Raw genomic sequence first — 15,461 nt, 5'->3', positions numbered from 1 at the left:
ATCACTCTTCTTCCCAAAAAGGATGGAAGTCCCTTCTGAACCCCTCACACTGGTCCTTAAAATAGGCCAGTAACTGAGTGTCTGAGCGACAGCATTCTTTCCCCACTGAAGGCCAACAGAGCTGCTTCTGGAGCAATCCCTGGGACCAACAGTTCATGACAGAAGCAGACAGACCCATTTAATACTTTGGAACGCTTGGCAAATGGTCATTTTGTTTATGCACACTGTAGAAGGCAGTATGAAATTCATCTATATAATCTTATCTAGAGATTTTAATTCAATGATGTTTCAAACATTTAGTCTCATATGTTCAAAAAAGAAACACCATTTATTTTGATTCTTGATATTTACTGGCAAAAGACATTTGTTTCTACAAAGATGTTTCTCTGTCTCTACTGCAAATCAAATTCTGCATTTCTCTCCAGGAACTTGCTCCACCTTCCCCTGATGACTCCCTACTTACCTGTCTGCTTACTCTAGCTCTCTACTCTTGGGTCTCTTCTGAGTCTCTCACATTTCGGAGTTAGAGGAGTAATCACTTTTATTTGTCTTGCCCCATCTTCAATACTTTCCAATCCTACCTTTTCCCATGCCACTAAGTCACCTTTAGCTTAAAATTTCATCTTAAGACTGTTACTTTAACCTACAATTGATTTAATCCTTCCTACTTTTTCTTTCCTACCTTTATAGCATTACCTTATTATCCCTGTACTATAACCAATCTGACAGAACATCTACTTAAAAGATCTCTTTTCCTTTCCCATATTCAACATTCATGCATTGTTTCCCTTTTTCCCACATGCATGAGACCATCAATATTCAAGTTTTATCTTCTATCTACCTATATAAATTTGTTTGAGATACTATGCATGGAAGTTGCTATAGACTGTGTTGTATTCTTACCTAATGACAGAATCAGTTCTGTTGTACCCTGGGATGGAAGAGGCCTTTTCTCCTGGAGATCCCAGGATCTGAAGTGTTGTATTGATGTCAACCTCAGTTGAATGCTTAATGGAATATTCCATTACTTCTGGAGGTATTAATGGAGTCTCTCCCTGAGTATCATTAGCTAAGAGGTAGCCTAAAGTTAAGAGAGAGAGAGAAAGTGACCACAAGTTTTTTGCCCTAGATTAAGTTTTTGCACTTTAGGACTTTGCTTTTTAAGTCTATTGGCTTTACAACAGATGTTAAATGGCACTGGAATCAATCCTGACTAACAATACTAAATATATCTCTTCATCAATTATGTATTTCAGTTCTGTGTGTATAGATGAGAGAAGAGATCCTAAAATTGTAACAGGAAGCTAAAGATGAAAAGTAATCCCTGAATAAACAAAATACAGAACACATGCTTGCTTCACCTGCAGATACCAGAACTGATGCCTCTGTAGAATAATACATTTTTACACGACATTTCTACTAGCTTTCTTTCTGCAGCCATGTGATAAAATGTCTTCATTTTACAGTTCTGACTCACCAATCTAAATTGAGATTGCTAACAATCAAGCCTCTTAGCAGCTTTCAAAAGAATGCCAAACAAACTTACCACAAAAAAAGGTTTCCTTCTTTCCATAGCAAGTCTAGCTCGGGTAGAAGTATTTATTTAAAAGTACAATAGTCTGATGTCCAGGACAGGCAATATTCATTTCTGGTCTAGTAACAACTGTAATATCCGATGTATCATAACTCACCAGAACTAGAAATAAAACTTTATCCCATAGGAGATAATGGTATGGCTAGTAAACTGTATACCATATTTGCATCAAGATCTGGTAATCACTAAGACATCAGACATTCAAAAATCGTAAAGCCCTGTTTTATTAAACATCTTAAAAGATGTACATGTTTATTCCAATATTTCTGCCACTGTGGCATGGGCATAGTAACTAAGGCAATTTGGTTTTATGAATCAATATAAAAGATAGTACCAATAAAAAGTTTGAAACTTAAAAATGTTTCAAAAATAAATTGCCCTAAAATGTAGCAAAATTTGTATGGTGCTGTGTGGTTGCATCAATATTTTATTGACACTCTATTTGGGATGATCTGCATACCTCAGTCAAGTCACTCCTTAGTAACATGGCCATCATAAACTCATGCCAGTAAGTTCTTTATGCCATTACATACGTCAGATATTCTCTACTTATGATCTTTCATTGTTAGCAAGCTACCTGAATATGGTGACTGACTATACTTAAGAACAAACAGGTCAAAGTGTATGACAAAAATCAGTACAAGCACAAAAAGTAAGATGTCTTCTGTTAACATTTTTCTAAGCATCTTTATAAGAAACAAATTATTTCTATCAAAATTAACATAAGGAAATAAGAAAAAGAATGACAAAGTAACCCAGTATTGTTGAAGGGCAAATGATACGTTTGCCTCTAGTTTGTGAATTGTCTATATGAAATGAAAGATAATGAGCGCATACAAATCAATTACAAGGATGAGACATATGGGCTTATAGACGCATTGCAGTTTTGGCTGAGGAGCTCCAGTTTCAGATGCAGTATACCAATATTTTATGTGTTTAATACTTTCCACTAACCTGTGACTAAAATAAGCCAATGAATATCCTCATACAGATCATCAAGCACTTTATTGTCAATTGACCCTGATCCTGGTGAGGCAAGTAACTGCTGCTGATGTCTTTGTAACTGACCATGGAGCCTTGTCACTCTGTCTTCTAATAAACTGAAGAAAAACAATAAGCAAATAACTTTATGTAGTCATTACATAAATTAAGATTATATTCAAGAATTAAATTCTGCTTAACATGAGATTCTTTTGTTTTAATCATCTGACTAAAGTACAGTACACTTTTATAATTATATCTTGTACCTTGTAAGAAGAGGTATACAGTGTTCTGCAGCAATTCTTCCTAGCATGCCTACACTGGCCAGCTGGTCAGAGAACTGGTCTCGATCATCTTCCTGCAGTTCACTTATTTCTTCTTCCTCCCGAGAGGCTACACCATTGGCAGTCTGATGTGATTTTAAATAAGTTAAAAGTCATCAATCAATGTATATTATACAAGATATCTACTGTGTTAAGAATATCACACTATGATTTTTTTTTCTTCTTTGCAGTTTTCTACATGCTATTCAATTTTTTGGTGTTCCAGATGGAAAGTCAGAAATGTAAGTTTAAGTTTAATAAAATATATGTAGAAGAATTAAGAAAGGAGTTGGTAACTTAATGCCCATGGTTTTCTAGAATTAGGAGTGGGACTACGTCTTACCTCTGAAACAATCACCAAACTCTGAACTCAAATCTCTTATAAAACAGGAATGCAATAATATAAATCCAGATATTAAATGAGACTATTTCTAATAAATGGGAGGAATTACAGACTGGCCACTGGATGCCAGTGACAGACAAAACATGATAGGAGAAACAGAAGGAGAAAAAAAATAGGAGGAAAAAAATCCCACCCTGTCTCCCCAACTTTTGTATCTGAATCAGGAGCTCAAACAAAATGCAACCTATGATAGGCCAAGTGAAAATGGCTTTAGGTGCATTTGGCTGACCCTACTGATCACACAGAACAGGCTCAGCCAATCAAGGACAGAGGCAAAATATACAGTTTGTTCTCAAGGACTAGCTTTAAGCTTGAAATATGTCACCAACATACCAATAAAATTTGCAATAGACAAACTGAGCAAAAAGATTCTAAAATTCAAACACATCACTACTGGCTTGCAGATACACTAGTTTAGACACTAATCAAGACTGAATTACTACGTTTGCTATTTGAATCACACACACACAGAAGAGACCAGGAACTAATATTTTAAGCTATGAAAACACTGAAGCTGGATATTTTGTTTGCCAACTTCATACACAAGTAATGACAGACAACGTTGCCAGTTCTAGAGATTTTACTGTGAGTCCTACCATGTTTGGTGTTTTAAAATCCTAGCTCCTGGAATCTTGTTATTACATAAAAATCAGAGCTTTCATTAAGGAAAAGAAAAGTTTCCAGCCCTCATTGTTTACAGAGTAAAGGTTGAAAAAGTGAACACTAAAAGCTCAAAAAATCAGAAGGGAAATAAGAACCACCTTTTTTTTTTTTTAAATCTCATGATTTTTAGTAAATCTCTATTTTTGAAAACTTGGGTTGGCAATATTGCAAAGACCCCTTGAGTAACATCATGACTTATTTCCAAGAACAAATACACTACATTTCTGGGAAAAATTGATTTCAGCATTAACTGGAAAGTTAAGTATGAAATTGCAGTAGTTGATAAGAAAGAGAGAAGATTGTGTGTCAGAGAAAAATATCTTTTTGCTGTCATTCTAGAAAGGAGCTGGGAAACTGAATCCAAATCTTAAGTCCTCCCAAAGTGCTTTTAAATGCCTCTTTTCTTTATCTAAACTGGCAAATAATTCTCTTTTGGCCACTTCAAAGTTGCAGCTGCTTACTGAAGAGTGCTTTCCTATTTGAAAGTTCCAGCCACTGCTTTGATATTGAACAAGCAGCATTCTGAAATGCCAGCTGTGGCTTTTAAAAGGTTATTCATGGGATAAACGACTTATCTCACAGAAGGACATGAATTAACCTGTGTATACAAGTTATGTCAAGACTGTCTGTTATGAATTCAAGGTCTCTTGTAAAATATTCTTCTCTATACTGACACTCTTACCACCATCTGTTATGTATCAAGAGAACCGAAGTAGGTTTATATGGTATTTTTCGGAAGTGAGGTATCTCAAAGCCCTTTAAATACCACTAAGTTCGATACCATTGATAAAATTACTGAATAAAAATTGGGCAATCATTAATATACTCAAGATTTACATTCAACAGTCTACATCAGAACCTGTTTTAAGAGACAGAATGTTGGGATGGATAACAGTTATTTTCTTTTTCCTGTGAAAATGCCATGGAATGTTTAAAATTTCCTCCTGGACAGCTACCCTAGAAAGGCTGTATGGACCCTGGTTTACCATTTTATCCAAAAGGACCGTCTCTCTACAAATGCAGTTTCTCCTAGTCTGAGCCCACAGTCCTACTATGTATCTAATAAGTTTACACATATAAAATACAGGGGGACAACTGAATAAGAATTTGGCGGTTAAGTACAGAGAGAATTAACAAATACACTATCAGGTTTATAATTCCACTGAAGTGTTTTTGGTTTAAATCGTAATTCCCCCTAAAAGGTAGTTTGTTTTGTCACTAGACCCAAAGATGGAAGGCTAGGAGGCAAGCAAATTTTTCAATTATGGGGCTATTTTATATATTTAATAGAGCCAAGGTTTTAAAAGCATTCTCCAACACTGCTCTCCCCTTATTTTCTCTTTAAGAGGAGAGAAAAAGACTGTTGAAGAACCCTCTCCTGTGTCAAACTCAGCACAGTGTAACTGCTAAACATGTTTTTTCATCACTACTGCAGACCATCTAAAAAAATTTCTGTTACCTCCTTTAATAGTTACTTAAGTAGTGTATATCTAAGAAATGTTTAATTACTTTATACCAGGGATCGGCAACCTTTGGCACGCGACCCACCAAGGTAAGCACTCTGGCGGGCCGGACCTGTTTGTTTACCTGCCGCATCCACAGGTTGGGCCGATCGCAGCTCCCACTGGCCATGGTTCGCCACTCCAGGCCAATAGGGACGGCGGGAAGTGGCAGCCAGCACATCCCTCGGCCCGCACTGCTTCCCGCAGCCAGGAGCGCCTCCAGCTTTTCTGCCACCCTAGGCGGTGGAAGGTCCCGCCCCAAAATGCCGCCCCCCACAGAGGCGGCGGAAGGTCCCGCCGCCAAAATACCATTGCAGTCGCCATCCCCCAAATTGTAGCGCCCTAGGCGACTGCATAGGTCACCTAATGGGTTGCGCCGGCCCTGCCCGCAGCCCCCATTGGCCTGGAGTGGCAAACCGCAATTGGCGGCAGCGGGAGCCGCAATTGGCCAAACCTGCAGACGCGGCAGGTAAACAAACTGGCCCGGCCCGCCAGGGTGCTTACCCCTGCTCTATACACTAACAGAGTCTTTATTATTACCCCAAGAACCTCAAATTAAGAACTTACCAAATTCCTTGTACCATCAGGAGCAGCTAGGTGGCACTGAATATAAGAATTAAAAACCTGAACAGCATGTTGGGTAAAGAAGCCTTTGTGGAAATGTTTGTCATCTTGTACCAAGGTAAGCCAGGATTCCAGCAATTTATCATATGCCTCCATGTATACCATGTCATCTTTGTCAAGCTGTAAGAAAAAGATTATTACCGAAATAAACAAAGCAAAACAAACCAAAATTGCATTAGTAATCATAAATCTTTAACAGATATTCTACACATTTTTATAAACAATTAATATAAAGATCTGAGCTGAATTCAGTTACAACTACACCTCTACTCCGATATAACGTGACCCGATATAACACGAATTCGGATATAACGCGGTAAAGCAGCGCTCGGGGGGGGGCTGCGCATTCCGGCAGATCAAAGCAAGTTCGATATAAGGTGGTTTCACCTATAACGCAGTAAGATTTTTTGGCTCCTGAGGACAGCGTTATATCGGGGTAGAGGTGTACTATAAAAGATACACATAAGAATTCAAATGGATTCCCTGAAATGATATCACATAACAAGGGCCAGCAAGTTTTCATGCTGGTTAAACTTTTTAAAAAACTGGCACTCTAAAAAACAAAAATAAAGTTAAGAAGATTCTTCCCTGCACCTAAAAGTTTAACACCAAAATCCGCTTCCCAAATTACAACTTTAAAATACTTATGATTTAGATCAAAATGTTCAAACCTGGGTGCCTAAAGATAGGCACATAAATAAGTAACCTGATTTTCAAAGGCGCTGTGCACTCACAGCTCCTCTTGATACCAATATTATATTATAATACATAAAATATAATATAATCACACACATATACTTAAGGCTCGTGGAAGTCGTGGATTCCATGACTTTCCGCTACGTTTGTGACTTCCACAAACTTAGCGGAAAGTCTGCAGCAGCTGGTGCATCTGACCCCAGGGCCAGCTGCTCGGGCACTCAGTGGCCAGCCACAATGGCCGCTGCTCGGACAGCCCTGGGCAACTGGCCCCAAGGACCCCCTGAGCAGCAGCTGTCCCGGGGGCAGCCGGAGCGGCGACCCTGGATGCCGCTGAAGGAGTGGTTCCCAGGGGCCTTGGAGCAGGGGGTCCCCTAGAGCAGCGGAGCCCCATGAGCAGAGATTTAATTACCATGGATATTTATAGTAAAAAAGTCATGGACAGGTCACGGGCCGTGAATTTTTGTTTATTGCCCATGATCTGTCCATGACTTTTACTAAAAATATCCATGACTAAATCTTAGCCTTATATATACATAAAATTTATAAAATCACTCTTTTTTAAAAAAAAAAAGAAAGAGACAAGAAGGTGAAAGAATCCTCTATTCTGGGGAGAAGCACTATTAGGATTTGAATCTTCACAGTACACAATTACAGGTAAACAATTTTTTTTATGATAATTCAAAACAGGTCATCAATCTTGGAGACTAAAAATGGCAGGGATCATTCCACAAAACCACACACACAATAGACAACTGAAAGTGCAGGTAATATGAACATATATTTGAGAGTAACATTCAAAATACTTGAGCGGAGGTTACTGTTTACAATTATACACACAAAAGAATAAGATGCCACAGAATGGAAGGGGAATAAAGGGCCTCAAAATGAAGTTACTACACAGCAGGACAGATGAGGAGCCCTTGTCCGAAAAGTTTAACACTATTTGACCAATTAGTGACTATCCTGAGGCAGAATTTAAACAATTTTTAGTAAATATATCCAAATGTCACATAGCTTTCTTGCTAAAGTCCAGTTGAAAAAACATTGTAAGTGTACTACTGCAAGACCTGCCTTTTAATAAATGGTCCTTATCATGACCTTTGAACAGGAGGCCTACCATGGTATAATAATTTGGTACAGTAGAACATAATGAATTGATGTCTTCATAAAATAAAAAGTGAGTGACTATGGCCTTAAGTCTGCTCCAGATAAAAGCTTAGTGACCTTTTAACAGCAGGCTTGTAGTGAAAGTCCTCACTGTGATGGACATGTGGGGAAAGGGAAAAAAAGGTTGGGATGACAAATCAAGATGGAAACATTTTAAGACACTTTTTCAGCACCATACTATCTTTAAGGTGATCGTATTTTCGAAATCAAAAACCAGGACATTCATAGATGCAACCATAAAAGGGGGGGTTGGGGGAAGAAGAGGGGGGAGAGAAGAATTTTATTCAACATAAAAAAGACAAAATTGGGAGACAGACAGCATAGTAAACCAGGGCTGGCCCAAGACAAATTTCTATCCTCATCGCACATTATATCCTTTCCTTTTAAAGTAATTTTTAAAACCTGGTTACTTATTGCATCATTGTGCATTTACCGTTTCTATTATGTAAAAACTTGTTAAAATTTACTATGTTTCCCTTGCATTAGTTCTTTTTATTTAGGCCTTGTCTACACTGCCACTTTACAACGCTGCAACTTTCTCGCTGGGGTGTGTGAAAAAACACTCCCCTGAGCACTGCAAGTTTCAGCGCTGTAAAGTGGCAGTGCAGACAGTGCACCAGCGCTGGTAGCCACACTCCCAGCACTAGTAGCTACTCCCCTCATGGGGGTGGTGGTTTTTTTAATAGCGCTGGGAGAGCTCTCTCCCAGTGCTGGTGCCGTGACTACACAGCCATGTTAAAGCACTGCCGCGGCAGCGCTTTAACATTGCTAGTGAAGACATATCCTTACTCTTGGCTCTTCTCCTCCTTCCCTCTAACATACAAATATCTTTTCCCAGTCTTTATTTTCCATTCAATATCATTTTTCTACATTGCATAATAACTGTTCTCTCTCTCGCCCTCTATCTTCCCCGCCCCCCCCCAAATATGTTAGATATTCTTCCAAGTTTCCAATTTCTCCCCAACTCTCCCTTCTAGTGCTCTTCTCCTCTGAACTCTTGAGGAGTGGACATTTTTGAATGTGTTGGTGTGACTACTGCCAACATCTGACTCAGTGACATGCATATCTCTTGAACTGAAGGATTTTTTCCAGTAACTTAGTGTTCTGAATGAGTCATGAAACACAACCGGGTGTCATTAACATTAATTTGAACAAAAAAAGCATCTATGCTAATTTGAATTTTCACTCCAAACACTGATCACACTGAACACTCATTCTGCTGGACTGCTTGTTCATGGTGAACACAGTGTAAATTTAACACTATACAGGAATAAGTCTTGAATTAAAACAAAAACATCTGACTTGATTAAATGAAAAGCTAGGACACTGTCAGGTGTTCTGAAAAGTTCCTGGAATATTATATCAATGTTCTGGTAAAGTCACTTTACCAGTCTTCAAATATTTTATAATAAAGGTCTATTGATCACTAGGGCCTGAAGTTCACTTCAGCACACTGAATATGTCACTACCAACAGGAAAGCGATCTCTAAGAAATTTAAGCCCACAGGTATAGTTGTTTTTGTGAGGGCCCATTTGCAGTAGGTTTTTGCCTGGCTGTACTAGTTTTTTCTTCCTTTCCTACTAGCTAATTGGTCATTAGAAATGTCCTGGGTGATACCATCCATTTCCACACCTGTAGAGTTCTCTAATTACAATCCTGCCTTTCCCAGATTGTTTCTGTAGAACACACACACCTATGGACCGGTCAGGTACATGGCCACAAATGTAACATGTTTATAAACATGCAGTGTCAACACAAACCCAAAAGACACTAACTCAGAACTGGTAGAGCTGTTTCCCTACTGAAAATCTGAGATACATCAGATGGTTGAAATGTATCCATACATGCATGGTAAAATCCAGGGCATACAAAAGAGGTATAATTTTTCCTAGTGACACCATTATTAATGTTACTTTTGACAGATGAAAAAAAACAGCTATGTTTCCAAGATCCAGAGTGGGTTTGAACCCGGCTGTTATCAACATCAGCAAACCCCTGGAATAAACCCGCTTTGTTCTTTCAACTGGCAGCATGCTATTCTAAGAGTAATTTAATTTCTTGCAATCTCTCTTCCTCGTGCTGTTGAATCTGAGAATATTTAAGAACAATACTTTGATATAATTTCTCTAAAGCAATTCTGTATCCCATTAGACCAGTGGTTCCCAAACTTTAACAACCTGTGAACCCCTTTCACTAAAATGTCAAGTTTTGCGAACCCCCTCCTAAAAATGAGTATTTCCAGGGATTTTCTCCTTTACCAGAGTAGAAATTATAAAAGCAGTGATCTGGGAAATATAAAATTTGTTTTTATGACATGCTTATTACACACTATTAATTATTATTTATCATTAGAGTATTTGTATTTCATTATGAAAACGGCAACACTCTTCTGAGATCTCACTTTCGTAGCTTGTATCTCTTTGAATAAGCCTGTTATAAGACAAGGCTCCTATGTTTCATCAAGGAGCATCAGATGTGAAACAGCAGGAAGGTATTTAAGAAGCCAACTCAAAGAGTTCCTCTTACACAAGCATTCAGGCCTTGAGCAGTCCGGGCAAACAACACACATTAGACTAGCTGCCTATTTAATTTTAAAAACAGCAAAAAATGATCTGCTTAGCTCTTGGGAGTCCAGGGGCTCTGGGCTGCTGGCCCCATGCTGCCCAGGGTTCCTAGGCACAACTCTGTCTGCCATTAGGGAATTTTTTCCTGATAACCCCCTGTAACATTTTGCAAACCCCCAGGGGTTCACGAATTCCAGTTTGGGAACCACTGCATTAGACAATGCTGAGGATTCATGTGCTCTAGGTAACCACAAGCCATTAGGGATAAGAGATTGCTAGTCGCCCTCCAAAAAGACTGATCCTCCCACGCAGATACTTCTACAGTTTGGCAATTTGCAGTAGGTTTTTGCTGCTTATGATTTTACTGAGAGATGGGGTGCCCCAACTCTGAGTATACTAATCACTTCTGATACCATATTTAAGATGTGTAGGCTGGCTCTGAGACTGGTTTCTTTTTCTTAGTCCCTCAGGAACAGGCGGGTGGCTGAGGGTCAATGGGTGGCTTTCCTCCCTTTAGCTTTAAAGGCTAGGTCTTCATCTTTTCTCCAAAAAATTCATCATATGAAATATCTTCATGCTTCTGCTCAACCTCTGTATGAAAGCCTTATAAATGTAACCAAAGAGAATCAGTCCCAGAAATAACTGCAGTAAACGTCCTTGTCTGTTACAAATCTGTAAAATGGGGCAACTTAACCATAGATGAAGTTTGAAAATATACAGCATTTAAGATTCACACGAAGAGGTATGTAAGTGTTATCCCCATTTTACAGATTAGGAAATGGAACCTCAGAAAGGTTAAGTGACTTGCCTGGAGAGCACTGTGGTCTAGTTGAATAAGCATTTGTCTAACAATGGTCAAGACAAGGGTTCTAATGTACTGAGTAGCTCTCTGACCTTGGGCAAGTTAACATCTGAGCCTCAGTTGCCCAAACTGTAAAATGCAAAGAGACGTATTTGCCTACTTCATTGTGACGTTGCACTCTATATGATTTTATGAAAATATGCTAATGTAACTGGAATATGCTTCATGCAAAAGGTCTCTTGTAAGGTATCATTACAAAGCTTATAATCGACTGAGTGCGATCATCCTATTTGTATAAATGTACCACTCTTGTATCTGAAACTAGAAATATGAAACATAGGGCTAAGGGCCTATTGTAATTATGCAAAGTGTGGGCCATTAATGGTGGTTTGGAATCTTGATAACTCCCATTAACCAGGACAATTGACTGCAGATGGCTCTATTTTACCTGTAAGTCTTTCTGTATACGTTTGTGCTGGCAAGTGGGTAATGAAGTCTTACAGTGATATGTGATCACGTCACCTGAACTGGAATTCATCTTTAACCTGGTACTTTTCCATTGGGGGTGGGGGTAGGAACCCAGAGGGACAAAGGATTCCTGCCTTATGTGAAAGATATATAAGTGGGTGGAACAGAGAAAAGTGAGAGCCATCATGAGGAATCCCCTAGCTACCATCTGAGCTGGAACAAGGGCTGTACCAGGGGAAAGGATTGTGCCCAGACTAGGAAGGCATCCAGTCTGTGAAAGAAATGTATTGAAACATCTCTGAGGGTGAGATCTTATCTGTATTCAGTTTCTTACTGTATTAGACATAGACTTGCATGTTTTATTTTATTTTACTTGGTAATTCACTTTGTTCTGTCTGTTACTACTTGGAACCACTTAAATCCTACTTTCTGTATTTTTTTTTTTTACTTATTAATTAGCCCAAAGTATGTATTAATAACTGGGGGGGGGAGGGAGGGGAACAGCTGTGCATCTCTCTCTATCAGTGTTATAGAGGGCGAACAATTTATGAGTTTACCCTGTATAAGCTTTACACAGGGTAAAACGGATTTATTTGGGTTTAGACCCCGTTGGGTGTTGGGCATCTGAGTGTTAAAGACAAGAACACTTCTATAAGCTGCTTTCAGTTAAGTCTGCAGCTTTGGGGCAAGTAATTCAGACCCTGCATCTGAGTTGGAGCAGACAGGCGTGTCTGGCTCAGCAAGACAGGGTGCTGGAGTCCCAAGCTTGGCAGGGAAAGCAGGGGCAGAAGTAGTCTTGGCACGTTGGGTGGCAGCTTCCAAAGGGGTTTCTGTGCTCAAACCCGTCACATTCATAACTATCGTGGGAAAGTATTTTATAATGTAAGTGCTAATTGTAAAGGTCAGTCAACAGCAAAGATTGGAGAACTCAGGCCCTTCTGGCAATGAGAAAACCTCCACATAATTCATTTTAAAAGCTTTTCAATATAGGATCTTTCTGGAGTTTTTTGTTGGTAAAGCCCAAATAGGTAGAAAGCCACCTTTTTATAAACATATAATCTAAGAGAAAAAATTATTAAACATTGCTAATAAATAAGGACAGTTTTATATTCTTACGTTCTATTTTTACATCACTGTGTAGCAAATTTACAGATGTTAGTTCTCATTATCATACACAGGAGCTGCACAGTTTATCTGCCTTATTGACTATGTCTCTTCTTCAAATAGCTCCTCTTGGGATTGTTTCATTTTTAATATTACTCTCCTGGGCAGAGAGATAAAGGGATAGTAATTGCTCATGTATGTTACAGCCAACAGCTTTGATATAACAACAACAAAACACTGAATTACCTGGCCATCTAAATTTGTAAAAATGTCATCTGAACTGAGTCAACAGTCAAGGGATACTTAAAACAGCCACTAAGACATAGAATGGGGGCAGTAACAGGGAATATCATAGCAGATGCATTCACTTAAACAGAGGTTCAAGCTTCAGGTAAGTTTCAATTTGCCCATATGTGCACATAGCCATTCCAGGCTTTCAAATCTGTAAATTGTTAACCATTTATAAGCACTTCTCAGAAGTTCTACCTGAACACTTAAGCAATATTTAATGCCTACTATACTTGCTAATGAAGCTGTCAATTTAAAATGAAGACGTTTAACAGGTATTTTAATCAAAATTTTAATTCAAGTTTAAATTTGTTAGACAAGTATTTAAAGGTGCATAATTATTTCTATTGTTCTTCATTATTAATTATATTGGTCTACACATATCTCTTCTACATCTGATTACAGTAATGTAAAAATAAACTAAAAGTTAACAGCAACTTTCTCTCAAACAGAACTAATGAATCTCAGAAAACATATATTACAGAATGGGGCTAAGACATCCAAACATTACTAAGTCATTACAAATCTATTATGTTCTTATGTCTCTTGTTAATTTCATGTTCATCATAAATGCAATAAAAAGAACTCAACTCTTTCAAGAATCAATTGCAGTTCAAGAACAGTACTCACCACTTCTTCCAGTGCAGCACTTCTCCCAAAAGAACAGGTGAGGTGTGTGAGGCAGTTAACAAATGAAGAGAAAAGTTCATTTGGAATGGCAGTTAAAACATTGCGAGGAAACACAGTTATCAGGTTGCTGAAAACACTGGAGATTCCCATTGCTTCAGAGTCCTCTATTTCAACTCTATAGATAGAAACAGCAGGGTTTGGGGTTTTTTTAGAAATTAGGAAAAAAGCTTAAAATTGTTCATTTTATGGATGAATTTTCTGCATTTAACAAACCAATATATACTTTATACTCTTTTCAGGAAATACCTTTTCGAAAAAATGTTATTCCATTTTAATAGTTCAACTCCAAACACAAATTATGCAAAGAAATAAGCCATACTGGCTCTCTCCCTCCACTCCAAAGTAAATATTAAAAGATGCCATCTAAATTTAAAAGGCAAGTGTACATACCCATTGATAGTATTCAGTAATCCTTCAATGAAATGTGCCAGATAATCAACTTGTGAACCTTCATCAGGAAAGACTGGCCCATGCAGAGAAGCTAGCTGTGCTAGGCACTGTAGAGAGTCTTGTGCCATATCTGTATCCTCTCTGATTTTTCGATGTACCTTTTACAAAGTGAAATGAATTAATAATACATGGAAAACACATGTGTGTTCTTACAACAATCATATGGCTCTCAATCCAAAAAAGCAGATACCAAAAAAATCTTACCCTAATTTCTAGTCAATCTGAAATGACATGGCTTCTATAGCATTGCCCTAAACGAGAGTAAACGTCAAGATTGCTCCTCAGTTTATTAGCGTCATGAGCCATGACTTAACTCACCAAAACTAACACTTAATTGGGTCCTACCTACATTTTAGAAATTGAACTGTTTAGTGCATGTTATGTCTTAAAGAGAGAAACAGATGCCAGCCAGTCAGACATACTGCTCCTTCTAAAAACAGCAATAATGACAGTCATCTGTATTATGCTAACTATGCCTAAGCTACAGCGTCTTGCTAAAGTTAGTTGATAAATTCAATCAAGATTATATAGATGCTTCTTTAGCAGAGGTAAACACTGAAGGCACACAAAACAAGTGCACCTCACCCTTGGCAACATCTCTGAGACCACTAGTAATCTTTTCTCATTTCTGCAAATGGAGTGTTACATCACTACTTATGTGGTTACCAATTCTGGATTAAAATAAATCTAACATATCAATAGATTTAAAACATATTTTTACATATTTATTGCAATTATGTATTGCAATACATATTTGCAATACTTTAAGGCTTTTATTAGGACAAGCATTTTATTTCTACAGGACAAAGCAAATAGTATAATATAATGGTATAATAAATACTAGTATAGTCGGCCTCTCAAAAAAAAAAAAACAGTCTTGTTAAATTGATATATATAAAAGCAAAGTTAAATCTTTATAACCATTTCTCTATTTAGCCCATCTCAAATGTTATCCAAGTGATAATTGTGCAACTAACACGAACCTCTAAATGATACAGAAAGACAAGTTACAACTATTTTAACTTCTGAAAGATCAAATCACGTGAAAACACAATTTTGAAATTTAAAACAATTCTTCCCCATGTAGAAATTAGGATTTTTCTCCTTTAAAATGGCAGTTTTACAAAACTTAGAAGTA

At 37.9% G+C, this 15,461-nt stretch overlaps 1 protein-coding gene across 2 annotated transcripts in view; it reads right to left on the bottom strand.

Moving 5' to 3' along the window:
• The window catches only part of XPO4 (exportin 4), a 164,540-nt gene that overhangs the window by 50,072 nt on the left and 99,007 nt on the right, over positions 1 to 15,461 (bottom strand). For both annotated transcript variants that reach the window (XM_005304383.4, XM_042842900.2), the window contains 6 exons: positions 14,264 to 14,421; positions 13,814 to 13,988; positions 6,034 to 6,210; positions 2,842 to 2,984; positions 2,549 to 2,694; positions 904 to 1,081 (listed from right to left, as the gene is read on the bottom strand). In XM_005304383.4, the coding sequence (XP_005304440.1) occupies positions 904 to 1,081; positions 2,549 to 2,694; positions 2,842 to 2,984; positions 6,034 to 6,210; positions 13,814 to 13,988; positions 14,264 to 14,421 (977 nt within the window). The remainder of the gene's footprint in view (positions 1 to 903; positions 1,082 to 2,548; positions 2,695 to 2,841; positions 2,985 to 6,033; positions 6,211 to 13,813; positions 13,989 to 14,263; positions 14,422 to 15,461) is intronic.

The sequence above is a fragment of the Chrysemys picta genome, chromosome 1, assembly GCF_011386835.1.
Source record: "Chrysemys picta bellii isolate R12L10 chromosome 1, ASM1138683v2, whole genome shotgun sequence".
Lineage (NCBI taxonomy): Eukaryota > Metazoa > Chordata > Testudines > Emydidae > Chrysemys > Chrysemys picta.
This window is presented reverse-complemented; position numbering and strand designations above follow the sequence as displayed.